This window comes from Ranitomeya variabilis, chromosome 2 (genome assembly GCF_051348905.1).
Source record: "Ranitomeya variabilis isolate aRanVar5 chromosome 2, aRanVar5.hap1, whole genome shotgun sequence".
In the NCBI taxonomy this organism is placed as follows: domain Eukaryota; kingdom Metazoa; phylum Chordata; class Amphibia; order Anura; family Dendrobatidae; genus Ranitomeya; species Ranitomeya variabilis.
This window is the reverse complement of record NC_135233.1, coordinates 732,418,355-732,439,632: the sequence shown is the minus strand read 5'-3', so window position 1 is coordinate 732,439,632 and position 21,278 is coordinate 732,418,355. Positions and strand designations below refer to the sequence as shown.

The 21,278-nt window shown below is 46.6% G+C and overlaps 1 protein-coding gene across 3 annotated transcripts in view; it reads left to right on the top strand.

The window, feature by feature from the left end:
- The window catches only part of FIG4 (FIG4 phosphoinositide 5-phosphatase), a 613,672-nt gene that overhangs the window by 123,252 nt on the left and 469,142 nt on the right, over window positions 1-21,278 (top strand). For all 3 annotated transcript variants that reach the window (XM_077289568.1, XM_077289569.1, XM_077289567.1), the window contains one exon: window positions 5,680-5,803. In XM_077289568.1, the coding sequence (XP_077145683.1) occupies window positions 5,680-5,803 (124 nt within the window). The remainder of the gene's footprint in view (window positions 1-5,679; window positions 5,804-21,278) is intronic.

Below are 21,278 nucleotides of genomic sequence, written 5' to 3'. Positions count from 1 at the left end.
ATCATTGTAATCAGTATAACGGCGCCGACCTGACAATGTCTGTAGGTTACTGAGCACAGTCCTGATGACAGGTTCCCTTTAAGAAGATGTTATCAGAGTAGGGGACAATCCCTTCAAAGCCAATGTATGACTCCAACTTTGTAAGGAGAGTTTTGAAAAAGCTCTCTCCTCCATCAGGTTGTGCCCTGTGCACAAAACAAGGTTGATATAGACTTGCATTAACAGGTTTAGTGTGGAGGAGCTGCACAATGCTGACTTACTACTTCAACATCAGTAGCTAATCCCACAAATGCTTTTAGATTCTCAGAAACTCCACCTGACACACTGACCTTTCTTGTGAAAATCCTTTTCAGAAGAGTGGAATCTGTTATCTTATTACAGAAAAATGCCTCTTTACCCACTTATAAGTCATTTATTCTATCCTACTCACTGATCAGTCACTCTCCAAAACTGCTTATTCTGTCTGTTTAGGATTCATATTATACTTTCTGCCTGTAAAAGCTTATTGAGAAGTGAGGGAAGAGAAGCTGGTGGGGGAAAGAGGCTGTGCATACAAGAAGAAGCAGATTTTCCGCAGAGTGGATAATCTATATATATATATATATATATATATATATATATATATATATATATAAGAGGCATCGTGATTACTCACTAATCCCGCCCCCTGCACAGTAGCTCTGCCCCCACCACATCACCACACACAATCCCGCCCCCCACCACATCGCCACACACAATCCCGCCCCCACCACATTACCACACACAATCCCACCCCCCCACCACATTACCACACACAATCCCGTCCGCCCACCACATCACCACACATAATCCCGCCCGCCCACCACATCACCACACAATCCCGCCCCCACCACAGATAATCCTGCCCCCCACCACATCACCACACACAATCCCGCCCCCCAACACATCACCACACAAACATCACCACAGATAATGCCGCCCCCCACCACATTACCACACACAATGCCGCCCCCACCACATCACCACAGATAATCCTGCCCCCACCACATTACCACGCACAATCCCGCCCCCCCACCACATTACCACAGATAATCCCACCCCCACCACATTACCACACATAATCGCGCCCCCCACCACATTACCACACACAATGCCGCCCCCCCACCACATTACCACACACAATGCCGCCCCCTCACCACATCACCACACATAATCCCGCCCGCCCACGACATCACCACAGATAATCCCGCCCCCCCGCCACATTACCAAGCATAATCACGCCCCCCACCACATTACCACACATAATCGCTCCCCCCACCACATTACCACACATAATCCCGCCCCCCACATTACCACACGAGGCTCCGTCCCCACACATTACCACACGAGGCTCCGTCCCCCCACATTACCACACGAGGCTCCGTCCCCCCACATTACCACACGAGGCTCCGTCCCCCCACATTACCACACGAGGCTCCGTCCCCACACATTACCACACGAGGCTCCGTCTTCATACATTACCACACGAGGCTCCGTCCCCACACATTACCACACGAGGCTCCATCCTCACACATTACCACACGAGGCTCCGTCCCCACACATTACCACACGAGGCTCCGTCCCCACACATTACCACACGAGGCTCCGTCCCCCCACATTACCACACGAGGCTCCGTCCCCACACATTACCACACGAGGCTCCGTCTTCATACATTACCACACGAGGCTCCGTCCCCACACATTACCACACGAGGCTCCATCCTCACACATTACCACACGAGGCTCCGTCCCCACACATTACCACACGAGGCTCCGTCCCCACACATTACCACACGAGGCTCTGTCCCCACATATTACCACACGAGGCTCCGTCCCCACACATTACCACACGTTAATTTACCACCTGTGTAAGCGCTATTGAATGTTGTCATTATTTACTTTAGTTTAATCACCAGCAGCGTTAATTAGATAGCAATGAGCGTGCCAAGCGTTAGCTGGCTGGAAACACCTAGTCTCTAAATAAAGCCAGATAGTCATCATCAATTGCTAGAAAGTGTTATGTACACGAGTACTTCTGAAAAGTCAACTGAAACAGCAGTTACACTTTAAAGCCACAAAATAGTTGGCCAACTCCATGATATTGCCATTACATTTGGAATAATGCTTGTAGCAAGCTTAAGCATTCCTTGCAATTTAGTTGCATGTTAATTGAGCTTTCCGATGTTTTCTAGAACACCCATAAACTGATGTCGATTAATTACAAGCCAAGCCTGTGTAGTACATGTTTTGTTCTGACCCAAAGTCATGTGATATGCCTGCGCCCCTGCATGGTTCCCCTTCCCCAGGACATGCTTTGTGCTTCCCGTCTCCTGCTTTCTCCTTCATGCCTCCTGTTCACACTGGACAGGCTTCCCGATGGTGCACATAATGCACGTGCGCTTCCCTTTTCTTAAAGGGGTGCTCGCTTCAAAAAATGTCCCCAGCAAATAGCTGGGAGGCATTTTGTATAAAAGACACCTTCCTCAGTAGGGAGGTGTCTGAGCAACCCCTGTAGTTTCCCTACAACTCTTGTGTGTGTAACTGTATGATTCGAGGTCCCCTGTCCTAATCCTTTGTAGTTAATTTGTAATCCTGATTCTGTTCCTGGATAGAGTGTACGTTACCTTGAAGCCGATCCGGCGGTACCCAAATCCTGAAGCTGTATCTGTCTGAACAGGCTCTGAATCCAGTCTTGTCTGTGACTACGAATCGAGACCATGGCAGTGTACCTACCCCTTTTGGATCAGCAGCTGCAGTACCGGTGACTGCCTAGGTGTGGTACCTGGCGACTACCTTCAGCTCAAAGCTCACTCCGCCATCAAGAGCGCAAGTGAACACCATGTAGCTGCTTAGGTGCGCCCCTCTTAGGTAAGCCCAGGCATGGCATAATGGGTCCACAAACCACGTGCACCACCTGCAGGCGTGATAGGGACTAGGCCCTCTTATTCAGGAGCACTCATAGAAGAGAATTCATATAGGTCATGAGCTTATGTAGTTCTGTTTATTGACCAGTTTGCCATATACAGACAAAGTAACACAATGTGCAAAGTTCCTGTTAGAAGTATCACCAACCGCCCCTTCTCAGGAGTACATCCTGATAACATTTTTAGTGATCATGCCATTCTCATTGTCCTACCCATAACACAGTTTGTCGTAACATTGCGTATGAGATAAGAAGATCTAGAACCTTGAAAAATCTTAACTTTTCTAAATCACCTGGCATTCTGGAAGGTAAGGAAATTTGCACAGTTCCTGTCTATGACCATAGAGCCCTGATCTGGACTGTGAACCTGGGTTATGCAAAAAGGTCCTCTCACCTCTATTCCTGACTGGTGATGAGTGAGCGTGCTTCGGATAAGGTGGTGTTGGAGCATGATCGAGTGATAATAGAATTAGAGCACTCCGAAGATGCTCTATCTTAGAGTCACCATGGCTGCATGTCAAGTGGCTGTTTTACAGCGGCAACACATGCAGGGATCTCCTAAGAAACAGGCAATCCCTGCATGTATTGTAGCTGTCAGACAGCTGCGAAGACATGCAGCCATGGTGATTCTAAGATGGTATTAGAGCACACCGAAGACACTGTTATCACTCAAGCATGCCCAGACAACGCCTTATCCGAGCACGTTCGCTCATCACTATTCCTGACTTTTCCTCATTGGCAGGTGTTGGGGAGGTAAGGATCTGCAATCTATAACTGCCTGATCTTTTTTTTAATAAGAAAACAAGCATGCTCAGCTGAGTAGAGTATGCATGGAGATGTTGAGAGGAAGATGTTTCTACATCTCCTCCCTGGTCTCCGTCTGCCAGCCTTCCCGTGCCCTCCGTTCTGCTAATGACCTAAGGTTAACATCGTCATAATCAGAACCTCCCACTTCCATCTCGAAGACGTCTCACGTGCTGCCCCAATTGTTTAGAATGCACTACTCAGGATAATTTGATTACCGGTAATCCCCTATACCCACAGTTTTAGGTGTGCCCTAAAAATGCATTTCTTCAGACTGGCTTACCACCTCAACGTATTTCTCTAACTATCCCTGTGTTGCCCATTCAAATTTTCTTCATAACCAGGATCCTTGTATCTTGTTCTCACACGCCTTATGCATTTAATAGCCCTCTGTGTCTGTACTTTTGCGCATACTGGTTTGTTACCAGTTCATGCGCATTACATGAACACCATATTTATTATATTGATGGCTGGACCGTACAATGAAAGCAATTGTTACCATCTACCTTTCGTGTCTCCCCTATTTCCTCATAGATTGTAAGCTTACGAGCAGGGCCGTCATTCCTCTTGGTGTCTGTTGTTTTATCTGATTATTCTTATTCTGTAATGTCTTTTATTGTCTGTACAAGTCCCCTCTAAAATGTAAAGCGCTGTGGAATATATTGGTGTTTTAGAAATAAAATTATTATTATGTTGTACTAATGTATAAATGTGCCGATATTCCTTGTCCTTCGTATTTATACAAGCGAGCCTTAGAAATAAAGTAAAACCTTAACAAAATATATTACGGTAATTTCTACTATCCTAATAGATGTCAGATCTGAAAACTGCCTAAGTGTAATATCAGTTATATTCAGACCTTGTACACTTACTGATTGTGGACCCATATTTACGGCTTCACATATTGTTTTTTCCAGTATGGAAAAATACATCAAATCAATTTAACTTTGTATTGTCAAATTCTTGATAATTCCATATAAGAACAATCAATAATCTGATGATTTTATTTAAAGGGTTCTTAAAAACATTGATAACATATCATGAGGATATACTGTATCATCAATGCCTGATCAGTGAAGATCCCATTGACGTGACCCCTACCGGTTTCCTAACCAAAGTGAATGGAAAGCATAGTGCCATTTCAGCTCCTGTTGTGCTGCATCTGCAATAATATAGATTAGCCCAGCTCACGATCGCCTTGAAAATCCAGTCCTAACACAAGGAAATTGAAGCTTTTCACCGTTTGAGCACTCCATACATTGATTTTTAAGAACATGTTGAATTTCTGGGATCACTCTTGCTACAAAAATCAACACAAAGTAAGCAATCAGAAAGGTGGCAGTGAAAAAAACAAAGAAACCGGATTTATCGACATCCCCTCCCCCTCCTTTCCAAGTTAACATATTATCAAAACAAATTTGCTTCCTTGGATAAAACCTGATTATTACACTCGCCAGATTTTTGGGAATAGAAGCATATCACATACGCAAATCCAGGGCAGATGATAAAGGCCTCCCATGTGGCCAAACTGAAGTTTGACTTGGTAGTTTCTTTGAAGGCATGCCCTGAAGCGCTGCTGCTGTGAACATGGATGAATAGACTTCATTCTTCCCTTCATTTACTGGGCTGCTGACTACTTCTTTTCCTTTAGCGTTCCTGAGAGGCTCAGCACCCAGTATCTCCTGCCACTGTCCTGCATTCAGTACTCTATCCAAGCTCATATTCTACAAGCTTTCTTTTCTCCTTCACCTCATGGCACTGTCACAGGGAGATTAATGCTAATAATGAAACACTAGGAGACATGAAGGAGGCTTTTTCACTATATTGAACGCTTTAGCATGTAATCTGTCAAAGAAATATTAATGTATGTTGTGTTTCACTTCGTGGAAATATTCTGAATGCTTAATTTTCAAACAATTTTTTTTTTCATTCAGCATGTATATACGCAGCAAGAAGTACGAGAGCTTCTTGGTCGTCTTGATCTTGGAAACCGTACTAAAATGGGACAGAAAGGATCAGCGGGATTATCGCGAGCTGTGTCCGCATTTGGTATTGTGGGTAAGATTATTATTTAATTTTATTGGGTTTTAATAAATTAGAATCTTTTTTCTATAATAATTTATTAATCCCTTTTATAAACGGTTCTTAAACAGTTTTTAGTTTTTGTATGGCACATTGAAATATACCAGAGCACTAGAGCTACACATTAACTCTGTTGTCCTTTTTTATGCTACAATATTATATACACAGCCAAAAGAGCATATAACTGTGCCAAACCTATTTAGAAATTATTTAATATCCCATACCCTCAGGTTGCCATTTTAATTCAGACCACATACACAAAATGGGCAAAAATAATTTAGACTCTCCTCCGATATCTAAAATGAATTCAGACACCAGACTCAAACCTCATAAATACTGTATATACTTGAGTATTAGCCGACCAGAGTATAAGCCATGACCCCTAATTTTACAACAAAAAACTGGGAAAATGTATTGACCCGAGTATAAGCCTTGGGTGGGAAATGCAGCAGCTACTGGTAAATTTCAAAGATAAACATAGATACCAATAAAAATAAAATTGATTGAGACATCTGTAGGTTAAGTGTTTCTGAATATCCATATTGAATCAGGAGCCCCATATAATGCTCCATACAGTTCATGATGGGCCCCATAAGATGTTCCATACAAAATATGCCCCATATAATGCTCCATAAAGTTCATGATGGGCCCCATAAGATGCTCCATACAAAAATATGCCCCATATAGTGCTGCACAAAGGTTAATAATGGCCCAATAAGATGCTCCATATTAAAATATGCCTCATATAATGCTGCACAAAGGTTAATGATGGCCCCATAAGATGCTCTGTAGAATAATTTGCCTCTTATAATGCTCCATAAAGGTTGATGGCCCAATAAGATGCTCCATAGAATAATATGCCCCATATGCTGCTCCATAAAGGTTGATGGCCTCATAAAATGCTTCATAGCATAATATGCCCCATATGCTGCTCCATAAAAGTTGATGGCCCAATAAGATTCTCCATAGAATAATATGCCCCATATGCTGCTCCATAAAGGTTGATGGCCTCATAAGATGCTTCATAGCATAATATGCCCCATATGCTGCTCCATAAAAGTTGCTGGCCCCATAAGATGCTCCATAAAATAATATGCCCCATATGCTGCTCCATAAAGGTTGATGGCCCTATAAGATGCTCCATAGAATAATATGCCCCATATGCTGCTCCATAAAGGTTGATGGCCTCATAAGATGCTCCATAGCATAATATGCCCCATATGCTGCTCCATAAAAGTTGATGGCCCCATAAGATGCTCCATAGAATAATATGCGCCATATGCTGCTCCATAAAGGTTGATGGCCCCATAAGATGCTCCATAGCATAATATGCCCCATATAATGCTCTATAAAGGTTGATTACCCCATAAGATGCTCCATAGCAAAATATGCCCCATATGCTGCTGCAATTAAACAAAATAAATAAATAAAAGATAAAAAATGACATGCTCACCTCTCATCGCTGGGCGCCGAGTGCCTGAACAAGCGGGGACACCGGAGAGCTATGGGGGTCAGGTGCCGGTGTTGCCGTTGTTGTCACCTGTCCTCGTTCCACCGCCGCGCGCCGCTGTGTCTTCCGGCTCTGTTGTGATTGTTCAGGCAGAAGACACACACTAAACACGTCATCGCGTCCTCTGACCTGAACGTCACAGCCAGAGGACGCGGAAGACACAGCGACAGATGAATATCGCATGGCTCACCCTCCCCTGTCCTCCTCACCCCATCCTGGCGCGTCTCTACAAGTCCCTGCTTCTCTCTTGGTCTCTGGCGTGCTCTGGCAGCTTGTTCCTGTGTTCAGCGGTCACATGGTACCGCTCAGTAATGTAATGAATGTGCGTGCCACGCCTATGGGAGTGGAGTTGCATCCATATTCATTACTTTAATGAGCTGTGCCACGTGACCGCTGAACACAGGAAGAGCTGCAGGCACCAGAGGCCATCTGAGAATAAGGGATGTGCAGAGACCGCCCAGGAGGGTGAGTAGGATGTGACAGCTGCCGCTCCCATGGGACAATGACTCGAGTATAAGCCGAGAGGGGCACTTTCAGCCTAAAAAAATGGGCTGAAAATCTCGGCTTATACTCAAGTATATACGGTAAATCAAACAGACTTAAACACCTCAAATAATTCAGACTTCAGACTTAAAACCCAATAATAATAAATCAGACCCCAAGCTCCTAATTTGAGACCAGACACCAATATTAAAGGTATTTTCCAGTTCACCACCTGACAGCACCATGGGGGAGGACGTCCTTCTTACCCTCGGTGGGACAGGAACAACGAGCGGTTAAAAGGACCCTCCCCTTTCTACCCACCAGTGTTTTTCCTGTCCCACGGGGGATAGGAACGGCGAGCGTGTCCTCGGACTGTGCTGTGCAGATGGGGAGGATCGGGGGGCCCAGCCTTTCCCTTCCCACCGCAAGATATCTGTGGCTGATACCTGCGATGGGGGGTCCCTCAGCCAGCCCCAGTGTAGCGCTGCTCCTGGAATCGGATCTGCTTCCTCCTCCTTGGGGGCTCTCGGACCGGGCGCCATGCTGCTGAAAATCATTTCCCGGCGGGGCTGGTGTAACAGCGGCCGCAACGGCCGCTTCACTTCTGGTCGCGACATCTCCGAGCTCCAGTGTCTGCCGGGCAGCAGAATTCAGCGGTGTGCCGGCCTCTTGGAGAGGCCCTTTGACAGCACGGTCACGCCGCCCGGGGCGCAGTCGAGGATGAGCAGGATCAACCAGGTAAAGAAGCGCATATAAGGGGGAAGGTCGCTGTATGTACCGCCGGCCATCCTGAAATTAAGGAGCACCCAGTCAGTGTGCTCGTTTTCAATGGAGGAAACAGCCAGACCCGAGGGACCAGAGCAAAGCCAGGGGCACGTGAGTAGGCTACTCACACAAAGCCATACCACAATGCCATTATAATCCCCTGTACACTCTGAGATAATACTGAAATCACTGTGTGTTTTTAGGGAGAGCCTTCCACTCCATCAGCAGAAAAGAAGAAATCCGGGAAGAGTAAATGTCCCATTTGCACCGCTAAATTGCCTGAAAACTGGCGGAAACCGCTCTGTACACTTAAGATTGTCGGGGAAGAGCAGACATCACTAATGACCAACATGAGGTCAATGATAAGACTGGAGGTCCAGGCTTCCATCTCGAGCCTGAATCTCCCTCATACCATCCAAACGGAACCACAAAGATCACGGAAAAGGCTTAGAGAATCCAGCCCCTCCTCAGATGATGATGTTTCGGAAAATTCGGATCAGGATGAAAAGGAAGATTCAATAGGAAAAGGGAAAAGATATCTCTTTTCAGCAGCAGCAGCAGATGAGCTCCTGCACGCAGTACGGAACACTATGCAGTTGCAGGATACCCCAGAAACCTCTACACAGAATGAAATGTTTGGTGGTCTGCATTCCCAGCTCACTAGAGTTTTTCCAGTTAATAACCACATCCGGTCTATGATCCTAGAGGTGTGGCAGGAGGCGGAAAAGAGGCTAGAAGTGCCGAGGGACTTTAGGCTCCGATTACCTTTCAACTCAGAGGATATAAAAACTTGGGATGAAGTACCCAAGATAGACGTGCCATTGGCCAAAGTGGCAAAGAAGACAGCGATCCCATTCGAGGACTCTTCTGGACTGAAGGAACCAATGGATCGTAATGCAGATGGACTACTAAGGAGTGCCTGGGAGTCTTCAGCAGCTATAATTCCGGCCAACATTGCAGCAACCTCTGTAGCCCGGTCCATGCATTTATGGATGGACAATTAAGAGGAACATCTCAAAGCAAAAACTTCTAGAGATGTCATACTTAAGTCTCTGCCTTTGTTAAAGCTCGCGACAGGATTCGTGGCAGACGCATGAGCAGAGTCTGCGATTCGCAGCCAGGAGCGAGTTATTATCTAATGCGGCCAGAAGAGCAATCTGGTTAAAGACTTGGTCAAGGGATATCCAGTCAAAAAATAAGCTCTGTGCAATCCCATTCTCAGGGGGTAAAATGTTTGGGCCAATTTTAGATGACATACTAGAAAAGGCCTCAGGTAAGAAAAAAGGGTTCCCTGATGAGAATACGAGAAAGTACCAGCCCTTTCGTAGATCCCGTCCAGGTCAAAAAACAGACTACAGAGGGAACGGGAAGAGAGGGAGGTGGAGCTATCCCAAAGGATGGAAGAGTAGAGTCTCCATCTTCCCGGGTCCGGGCGCAGGAAAATTCAATATATGACGCAATCAGAGTGGGAGGTTGGTTAAAGGAGTTTCTAGGCGGTTGGCAGAAATTATCTCAGAATCCTTGGATTCTTCATACAATTGGCCAGGGTTACAAACTAGAGTTCACCAGCCTACCCCCAGAGAGGTTCATAGTAACCAAATCCCATCCTCTACTAGACTCCCCTATGTGGACAGACATCCAGGAGCTACTAATAATAGATGCAGTCGTTCCAGTTCCCGCTCCAGAGAGAAACAAGGGTCATTACTCGAGTCTCTTTTCAATAAAGAAACCATCAGGAGACTCCTGAACTATCATAAATCTCAAACCCCTGAACAAGTGGATAAAATACAAGAGATTCAAAATGGAGTGCATAAAATCCACGATACCCCTGATAGACAAGGACATGGTGATGTGCACTTTAGATTTGAAGAGTGCATACTACCATGTCCCAATCCACACTTCCTAACAGAAATATTTAAGATTCGCCCTGATAAACCAGGAGATAATCCATAATTTTCAATTCCTATGCCTCCCCTTCGGCCTTGCTTCAACCCCCAGAATTTTTACCAAGCTGATGTTAAAAGTGGTGGCTTACTTAAGAAGCCACGGTATAACCATTGTACCATATTTGGAGGACTTTTTGATAGTGGCGAGATCCGAGAAACAACTCAGGATCGACTGGCGCTTCACAATCTCCATGCTGCAGGAGCTAGGGTGGATCATAAATTGGGAGAAATCAAATTTGGTCCCACAATCCAGAATAATATTTTTGGGAGTCATATTAGATTCCCACATCAGAACATCTTTTTGCCAGAAGGAAGAAAAGCCACAATTATTCGAAAATGTCCGCCGGTTCAGAAAGAATCCGTCCTCTATAAGAGAAGCAATGAGGATTCTGGGTTTAATGACGGCTTGTATTCCCTGTGTGAAGTGGAGTCAGATTCACTCTTGAGGGTTGCAGAAGGAGGTTCTGAAGACCTGGGACAGAAGACAGAGGTCCTTGGACAAGAAGATGACTCTGTCTCTGTGAAAAAAGCACTAAATTAATTGACCATCCCAGGAAACCTGAAGGTAGGTGTACCATGGGTTGTCTGTCCCTGTATCACCGTTACCACAGACACCAGTCAGTTTGGGGCGGACATATACACTGTGTTCCAAATTATTATGCAAATTGGATTTGTGTCTTAAAGATTTAAATATGCAAATTGCCTCTGCTGAAAAAAAGAGGACTTAACTCTATAGCGCCACCTATTGCCTATCAGCAGAGGCAATTTGCATATTTAAATTCCCAGAGGAGCATTGCACGGCGAATAAGCCTCCTTACCTTGACAAGCCAGCTGGTATGTCACTCTCCATAAGGAGAAACGTTACCCCTTAAAGATTTAATTGTTTTGTTTTTCAAATAAACTCGTGGATGGTATTGTGTCTCAGGGCTCAATGAATCACTGAAATCAATCTTAAACACATGTGATAATTAGTTTTCCAGGTGATTCTAATTAAAGGAAAACTACTCAAAAATGATGTTCCACATTATTATGCAGGTCACAGGTTTCAAGCAATATGGGAAATAAAAAGGATCTATCTGCTGCTGAAAAGCGTTAAATAGTGCAATGCCTTGGACAAGGTATGAAAAAATTAGATATTTCACAAAAACTTAAGAGTGATCATCATACACTGATGAGATTTGTGACTGAAACAGAGCACAGACAGAGTTCATGCAAATAAAGGCATAATGAGGAAGTTTTCTGGCAGACAAATTCATTGGATTAAGAGAGCAGCTGCCACAATACCATTACAAAGCCGCAAACCGTTATTTGAGGCTGCTGATGCGTCTGGAGTCCCTCGAACCTCAAGGTGTAGGATCCTTCAAAGGCTTGCTGTGGTGCATAAACCTACTATTTGGCCACTCCTAAACAGTGTTCACAAGCAGAAACGGTTGCAGTGGGCCCAGACATACATGAAGACTAATTTTCAAACAGTCTTGTTTACTGATGAGTGTTGAGCAACTCTGGAAATGTCCAGATGGATGGAGTAGTGGATGGTTGGTGGATGGCCACCATGTCCCAACAAGGCTGCGACGTCAGCAAGGAGGTGGAGGAGTCATGTTTTGGGCTGGAATCATGGGGAACCAGCTGGTAGGGTCCTTTAAGGTTCCTGAAGGTGTGAAAATGACCTCAGCAAAGTAAATAGAGTTTCTGACTGACAACTTTCTTCCATGGTCTAAAAAGCAGAAACGTGCCTTCAGGAACAAAATCATCTTCATGCATAACAATGAATACCTCTGAGTAATTGGCTGCTATGGGCATAAAAGGAGATAAACTCATGGTGTGGCCACCATCTTCCCCTCACCTCAACCCTATAGAGAACCTTTGGAGTATCATCAAGTAAAAGATCTATGAGGGTGGGAGGCAGTTCACATCAAAACAGCAGCTCTGGGAGGCTATTCTGACTTCATGCAAAGAAATACAAGCAGAAACTCTCCAAAAACTCACAAGTTCAATGGATGCAAGAATTGTGAAGGTGATATCAATGAAGGGCTCCTATGTTAACATGTAACTTGGCCTGTTAGGATGTTTTGGAGTTAAATAGCTTTTTTGTTCAGTGAATGTGACCTCCTAATGCTGCAAATTCCACAAATGAGCATTTTCAGTTCTTTAAAACATATCAAATGTTTAGAAATACTACTGTGCCTAATAATTTGGAACAGTGCATTTTGAGTTTTTATTCATTTTGGAGATTATACTGTTATCATTGGGAGGTTTCTTCAATAAAATTCGATGTATACTCTAACGGGTGATGACTTTTATTAGACTGACTGTCATTTGCACTGACCATTTAGGAAAATCCGAGAAAAATGTCATTTGCATAATAATTTGGAACATAGTGTAGAAGGAAAATACTACCAAGGTCAATGGAATCCAGAGATGAAGTCCAGGTCATCAAATTTCAGAGAACTATACGCAATATGGAAAGTTCTTTACCAGGCTCGGTCAGAGATCAGAGGCAAACATGTGAAAGTACTGTCCGACAATGTGACAGCAGTGGCATTTCTAAAGCACCAGGGAGGCCCAAAGCACCCATCATTACAGCATCTGGCAAACCAGATTTTCAGGTGGGCAGAAAACTCTGTCGAATCCGTCTCGGCAATACACCTGGAAGGAGCCAGGAACCAGGTGGCAGATTTCTTGAGCAGGACACCGTTGAATCCCATGGAGTGGAAATTGAAGTGTTCGACATGCTGTGCCGACGGTGGGGAGCACCGCAAGTGGATGTCTTGGCCACCAGGTCAAATGCAAAAGCCAGAACCTTTTTTTCACTAAATCCCCTAGACAGGGCTGTGGGGGTCGACGCTCTATCGCAACATTGGAGAAAAGGGCTTCTGTATGCCTTCCCACCCCTCTCACTGATTCCGAGAGACAGTACTAAAATATCTAAAGGCAACCGAAAGTTGGAGACGAGTCAAAAACCTGTTTATACAATATGGGGGGGCCAAACAGGGGCTGTAGATCAGCAAAGGCAACTATCGCGAGGTGGATAAAAACTACGGTAGACTTAGCTTATAGAGCTCAAGGGAAGGATCCCCCAAACATTCTTAGAGCCCATTCAACCCTACCTATGGCCACATCATGGGCAGAGAGGGGGGCCTCAACAGAACAAATTTGCAGGGCCGCTACTTTGGCTAGTCTTAACATTACAAGCTAGATGTTGTTTCAGAATAGTTAGCCTTTGGCAGGAACGTCTTACATGCAGTAGTGCCACTCTTAGATTACCATCCTTTGGTACTTCTCCATGGTGCTGTCAAGTAGTGAACTGGAAAACGGTAATTAGACCTACCGGTAATTGTATTTCCAGGAATCCATCCTGACAGCACTACTAGTTCTCTCCCTACTGCATGCCTTTGTTTTGTATACTAATGTGACGTAACATTGGTGTAAGAATTGTTAATAAAGTCTCCTTTTTTTGCATCCATCCAGATGTGGTACTTTGGAAAATCACTGGTGGGTGGTAAGGGGAGGGTCCTTTTAACCGCTCGTTGTTCCTGTCTCACTGAGGGTAAGAATGACGTCCTCCTTCCATGGTGCTGTCAGGATGGATTCCTGGAAATACAATTACTGGTAGGTCAAATTACCGGTTTCTGGTCTTGAGGCAAATATCTTGTCACTCAATGTGGCTGCAGATTGTCTAATCCTGACAGTATGCATTATGCAGTGAGTGGTTATGTGACCACTTATTTATTTGAACTACTATAACAATACTACGTTATTATAGTGCTTTGGAACAAAGCACTATACTGTTATTCCATCGTGGTAAACTTCTTCTTATTATAGTGCTTTGGAACAAAGCACTATACTGTTATTCCACCGTGGTAAACTTCTTCTTATTCTTATTATTCAGTCCGCACGTAATGCGGCCCGAACCGCTAAACTCACAGACTCCAGTGAGGTGTCATTTCGAAGCCAGCGTTCCTGAGAGGTGTGCTAAGTATTTTTCGTGCCGATCGGATTTGTAGTTTTTGCGCAATTTGTGTTTGAAAAAAGTCTTTCAATGCGTTTCAATAGGGAAATTGTCCCATACGTTTATAATGGGCTGGTTTCTGAGGCAATTTCTAAAAATAACTGCCACCTGGCTGATTAGCTCATTGATATGCGCAGTCAGACACAGTTACTATGCCAACGCCTATGAAGTCTACATCAGCTCACCAGGTCACAAGTTTTGTCAGATAATATCAGCTCTTAAAGTGACAGTACAGCACAATTCCAAACCACTATCTGTAGTCTTATGATTATTAGACTGTGGCCCGATTCTAACTCATCGGGTATTCTAGAATATGTATGTCCACGAAGTATATTGCACAGCCACGCAGTATACAGTGCAGAGCCGCGCAGTACACAGCGCAGAGCCGCGCAGTACACAGCGCAGAGCCGCGCAGTACACAGCGCAGAGCTGCGCAGTACACAGCGCAGAGCCGCGCAGTATACAGCGCAGAGCCGCGCAGTACAGAGCGCAGAGCCGCGCAGTACAGAGCGCAGAGCCGCGCAGTATACCGCGCAGAGCCGTGCAGTGCACAGCGCAGAGCCGCGCAGTACACAGCGCAGAGCCGCGCAGTATAAAGCGCAGAGCCGCGCAGTGTAAAGCGCAGAGCCGCGCAGTACACAGCGCAGAGCCGCGCAGTACACAGCACGGACACGCGCAGTACACAGCGCAGAGCCGCGCAGTACACAGCGCAGAGCCGCGTAGTATACAGCGAAGAGCCACGCAGTATATAGCGCAGAGCCGCGCAGTACAAAGCGCAGAGCCGCGTAGTATACAGCGCAGAGCCGCGTAGTATACAGCGCAGAGCCACGCAGTATACAGCGCAGAGCCACGCAGTATACAGCGCAGAGCCACGTAGTTATACTGCCCAGTCACGTAGTATATTGTCCAGTCACATAGTATACTGCATATCCCTGTTAAAAAAAAAAAAAAAAAAATTAAAATAAAAAAGTTACATACTCACCTCCTGGAGCGGCCGGTATCTGATGGTTGTTGCACCTCCTAGAGCGGCCGGTACACGATGCTTGTTGCACCTGGAGTTGCCGGTACCCGATGCTTGTTGCGCGCTCCGGTTCCAAGAGTGCATTGCGGTCTCATGAGATGATGACGTAGCGGTGTTGTGAGACAGAAAGACGGAAGTGCCCTTAGACAATTATATAGTAGATTACCCCGCTCACCAAATCGGACCCCGAGGGGCCCGGCTCACCAAATCGGACCCAGAGTGACCCCGCCCACCAAATCGGACCCAGAGTGACCCCGCCCACCAAATCGGACCCAGAGTGGCTCCGCCCACCAAATCGAACCCAGAGTGACCCCTTCCACCAAATCAGACCCAGAGTGACCCCTTCCACCAAATCAGACCCAGAGTGACCCCTTCCACCAAATCAGACCCAGAGTGACCCCTTCCACCAAATCGGACCCAGAGTGACCCCACCCACCAAATCGGACCCTGAGGTGCCCAGCCCACCAAATGAGACCCTGAGGTGCCCAGCCCACCAAATCGGACCGAGTGACCCCACCCACCAAATTGGTCCCTAAGGTGCCCCGCCCACCAAATCGGACCCAGAGTGGCTCCGCCCACCGAATCGGACCCAGAGTGGCCGCGCCCACAGAATCGGACCAAAAGTGACCCCGCCCACCGAATCGGACCTAGATTTACCCCGCCCACAAAATCAGACCCAGATTGACCCAACCCACCAAATCGGACCGCCTGAGGGGCACCCAAGTGTGAAAGTCTTGCAGGGGCAGCCCGGGCACCATTCCAAAGCACTATCTGTAGTTCCTTCAGGAAATACCCATCTAGTTCTTCTTCTTATTATTCAGTCCGCACGTAATGCGGCCCGAACCGCTTCACTCACAGACTCCAGTGAGGTGTCATTTCGAAGCCAGCGTCCCCAAGAGGTGTGCTAAGTATTTTTCGTGTCGATCGGATTTGTATTTTTGGCGCAATTTGCGTTTGAAAATTTTTTTTCCCCTCATTGTAATGCATTTCAATAGGGAAATTTTCCCATAGGTTATAATGGCCGGGTTTCTGAGACAATTTGAAATGTACCTGCCACCTGCCACCTGGCTGATTAGCTCATTGATATGCGCAGTCAGGCCCAGTTACTATGCCAACGCCTGCGAACTGTACATGACCACACCAGCACAGTTTTGCCAGATAATATCAGCTCTTAAAGTGATAGCACAGCACAATTTCACAGCACTATCTGTAGTCTTATTATAATTATTGCCCCGCCCGCCAAATCGGACCCAGAGTGGCGCCGCCCGCCAAATCGGACCCAGAGTGGCGCCGCCCGCCAAATCGGACCCAGAGTGGCGCCGCCCGCCAAATCGGACCCAGAGTGGCGCCGCCCGCCAAATCGGACCCAGAGTGGCGCCGCCCGCCAAATCGGACCCAGAGTGGCGCCGCCCGCCAAATCGGACCCAGAGTGGCGCCGCCCGCCAAATCGGACCCAGAGTGGCGCCGCCCGCCAAATCGGACCCAGAGTGGCGCCGCCCGCCAAATCGGACCCAGAGTGGCGCCACCCGCCAAATCGGACCGCCTGAGGGGCACCCAAGTGTGAAAGTCTTGCTGGGGCAACCCGGGCACCATTCCAAAGCACTATCTGTAGTTCCTTCAGGAAATACCCATCTAGTTGTACTATAATAATACTGCTAGTTTTAAACTTAACAGTAAATTTGCATGTTTATTCAACATACTTGTTTGTTTATTTTTGTAATTTTTATAAAATTTTATATTTAGGCTACGTTCACACGATCCGGATTTTGATCCGGATCCGTAGCGGATTTTCAGCTGCGGATCCGGATCAGTTTTCCATGTTGGTTACAGTACAATGTAACCCAATGGAAAACCAAAACCGCTGTGCTAACGATCCGTTTTTCCGCTGGAAAATCCGCGCGGATTTTCCAGCGGAAAAAAGAAGTAGCATGTCAATTCTTTCAGCGGATTCCGCACCGGTTTTCCAGCAGCTCCAATAGGAAACTGCTATTGGAAACCCGCAGTGGAAAACGCTGAAGAAAAAGGATCAGAAAACGCAGCTCAAATTCACTGCGGAATTTAGCTGCCGTTTTCCAAAAACGGGCAGGAAAAAAAAAGGATGGAAATCCTGATCGTGTGAACGTAGCCTTATAGTGCTTTGGCACAAAGCACTATATTGTTATTCCATCGTGGTAAACTTCTTCTTCTTATTATAGTGCTTTGGAACAAAGCACTATACTGTTATTCCATCGTGGTTAACTTCTTCTTATTATTCAGTCCACAGTTAATGCGGCCCGAACCGCTTCACTCACAGACTCCAGTGGGGTGTCATTTCGAAGCCAGCGTCCCCAAGAGGTGTGCTAAGTATTTTTCGTGTCGATCGGATTTGTAGTTTTGGCGCAATTTGCGTTTGAAAAAAGTGTTTCAATGCATTTCAATAGGGAAATTTTCCCAAACGTTTATAATGGGCCTGATTTCTGAGGCAATTTCTAAAAATAACTGCCACCTGGCTGATTAGCTCATTGATATGCGCAGTCAGATTCAGTTACTATGCCAACGCCTGCGAACTGTACCAAGACACAGTTTTGCCAGATAATATCAACTCTTAAAGTGACCCGCCCACCAAATCGGATCCCGAGGTGCGCAGCCCGCCAAATCGGACCCAGAGTGGCGGCGCCCGCCAAATCGGACCCAGAGTGGCGGCGCCCGCCAAATCGGACCCAGAGTGGCGGCGCCCGCCAAATCGGACCCAGAGTGGCGGCGCCCGCCAAATCGGACCCAGAGTGGCGGCACCCGCCAAATCGGACCCAGAGTGGCGGCGCCCGCCAAATCGGACCCAGAGTGGCGGCGCCCGCCAAATCGGACCCAGAGTGGCGGCGCCCGCCAAATCGGACCCAGAGTGGCGGCGCCCGCCAAATCGGACCCAGAGTGGCGGCGCCCGCCAAATCGGACCCAGAGTGGCGGCGCCCGCCAAATCGGACCCAGAGTGGCGGCGCCCGCCAAATCGGACCCAGAGTGGCGGCGCCCGCCAAATCGGACCCAGAGTGGCGGCGCCCGCCAAATCGGACCCAGAGTGGCGGCGCCCGCCAAATCGGACCCAGAGTGGCTGCAACTACCAAACCAGCGCCTGAGGGGCACCCAAGTGTGAAAGTCTTGCAGGGGCAGCCCGGGCACCATTCCAAAGCACTATCTGTAGTTCCTTCAGGAAATACCCATCCAGTTATTATTATTATTATTAGGCTTTTTTCCGCAATTAATGCGGCCCGAACCGTAGAACGCACAGACTCCAGTGAGGTGTCATTTCGAAGCCAGCGTCCACGAGAGGTGTGCTAAGTTGATTTCATGTCGATTGGATTTGTAGTTTTGGCGCAATTTGCATTTGAAAATTGTTTTCCCCTCATTGGAAAGCATTGTTTCAATGCATTTCAATAGGGAAATTTTCCCATACGTTTATAATGGGCTGGTTTCTCAGGCAATTTCTAAAAATAACTGCTAACTGCCACCTGGCTGATTAGCTCATTGATATGCGCAGTGAGACCCAGTTACTATGCCAACGCCTACGAACTCTAGATGAGCCCAGCACACAGATTTTGTCAGATAATATCAGCTCTTAAAGTGATAGCACAGCACAATTCCAAAGCACTATCTGTAGTCATATTATAATTATTGCCCCGCTCACCAATTCGGACCCCGAGTGACCCCGCCCACCAAATCAGAACCTGAGGTGCCCCGCCCACCAAATCGGACCCAGAGTGACCCGGCCCACCAAATCAGACCCAGAGTGACCCGGCCCACCAAATCAGACCCAGAGTGACCCGGCCCACCAAATCGGACCCAGAGTGACCCGGCCCACCAAATCGGACCCAGAGTGACCCGGCCCACCAAATCGGACCCAGAGTGACCCGGCCCACCAAATCGGACCCAGAGTGACCCGGCCCACCAAATCGGACCCAGAGTGACCCGGCCCACCAAATCGGACCCAGAGTGACCCGGCCCACCAAATCGGACCCAGAGTGACCCGGCCCGCCAAATCGGACCCAGAGTGACCCGGCCCGCCAAATCGGACCCAGAGTGGCGCCGCCCGCCAAATCGGACCCAGAGTGGCGCCGCCCGCCAAATCGGACCCAGAGTGGCGCCGCCCGCCAAATCGGACCCAGAGTGACTCCGCCTACCAAATCGGACCGCCTGAGGGGCACCCAAGTGTGAAAGTCTTGCAGGGGCAGCCCTGGCACCATTCCAAAGCACTATCTGTAGTTCCTTCAGGAAATACCCATCTAGTTTAGCAATTGAAAACAAAAGTCCAAATAATTATACTCTGAACATCTTTCAAAGAACAACGTAAAGAGCAATATGAAAGAGACATTTGAAGGAGCTTCAAACACAAAGTACAGTAAAATGATATAATATAAGGAATCATCCCCTTTAGTGATGAAACCAGAGTATTAAGTGATATACTCAATATCAAATTCTCAAGTAAATCCATATAAAGGAATGTTCAACTCCACTGTGAGCTAGCTCCATCCATTAATCTACTAGCTGATAACTAAACTAGTCATAAAAAGGAGAAGACTGAGGCTAAGTGCACACGTTGCAGCATGTGCACAAAAATGCGGATTGCATTCTAATAGGATGCTTAATGTGAGCGTTTTTTTCGCAGTTTTATCGCGTTTTTATAGCAAAAAAACGCAAAAATTCGTAAACGTGTGTACATAGCCTTAGACAGGAAGGAATGAGGGAAGAGGCACAGATCTTAAAGAAATAAGAGAAAAAAAGACCTAACTACCAATCTGAGCCCAGTAATAATCCCAAGGGGCCCAAATTGTATCAAACCTGTCCACTCTCACTTCCAACAATGCCATCATATATTCCATCCTACAGATGTCAGCAATTCTATTCAGTAAATGCTGTTGGGAGGGGTGAGATGTCTGCTTCCAGTCAAGAGCTATCAAACACCTCCCAGCAGTAAGAATGGTAATAACAGTATAGCTGAATTCTTCCCATCCCTTTAGGAGAGACATTTAGGAGATGGATAGCTAGATCTAATTCAACCATCACAAAAAGAACCCTGCAAATTAAGGCTTTTACTTCTTTCCAAAAATGAATTATCTCCGAACAAGACCAAAAGACGTGGTAATGAGAGCCCACCTCTGAGCTGCAACACCAACAGAGGTTCGAAATCTGGGGGTTCAATCTGTGGAGGAGCTCCGGATTGTACATCAAAATTTTATACTAATTCTCCTTATAGAGAGTGCAAATAGAAGATTTAGCAGAAATGTGTTGCCAGGTTTGAGGTGACAGCCCCTTTCCCAAAACAGACTCCCATCTACTCATGTACGGATGTTTCCAAGGCGGCCTCGACCAATCAGCGACGGGCACAGTATCGACGATGATGTCATAATGGTTGCCATGGCGACGATGATGTCATAAAGGTTGCCTCGACCAATCAGCGAAGGGCACAGTCTGCCGCGAATTCGCCTCGACCAATCAGCGACAGAAAGACAGACAGACAGACGGAAAAACCCTTAGACAATTATATATATAGATGGGCTTACCACTTACCAAGAAGCTTCCAAAACAATTAATCTAGACCCAGGATCAATTTGCATCTTATTCACCTGTAGAGGGCAAGCTGAGGATATTAGAATTGCAACACCTTTCCTCTTACTATTTATTAAAAGCTGAATAAGACGCAGGGAAGGAGCTGAGGGCAAACTTAAACATTCAAGTTTTATAATAAT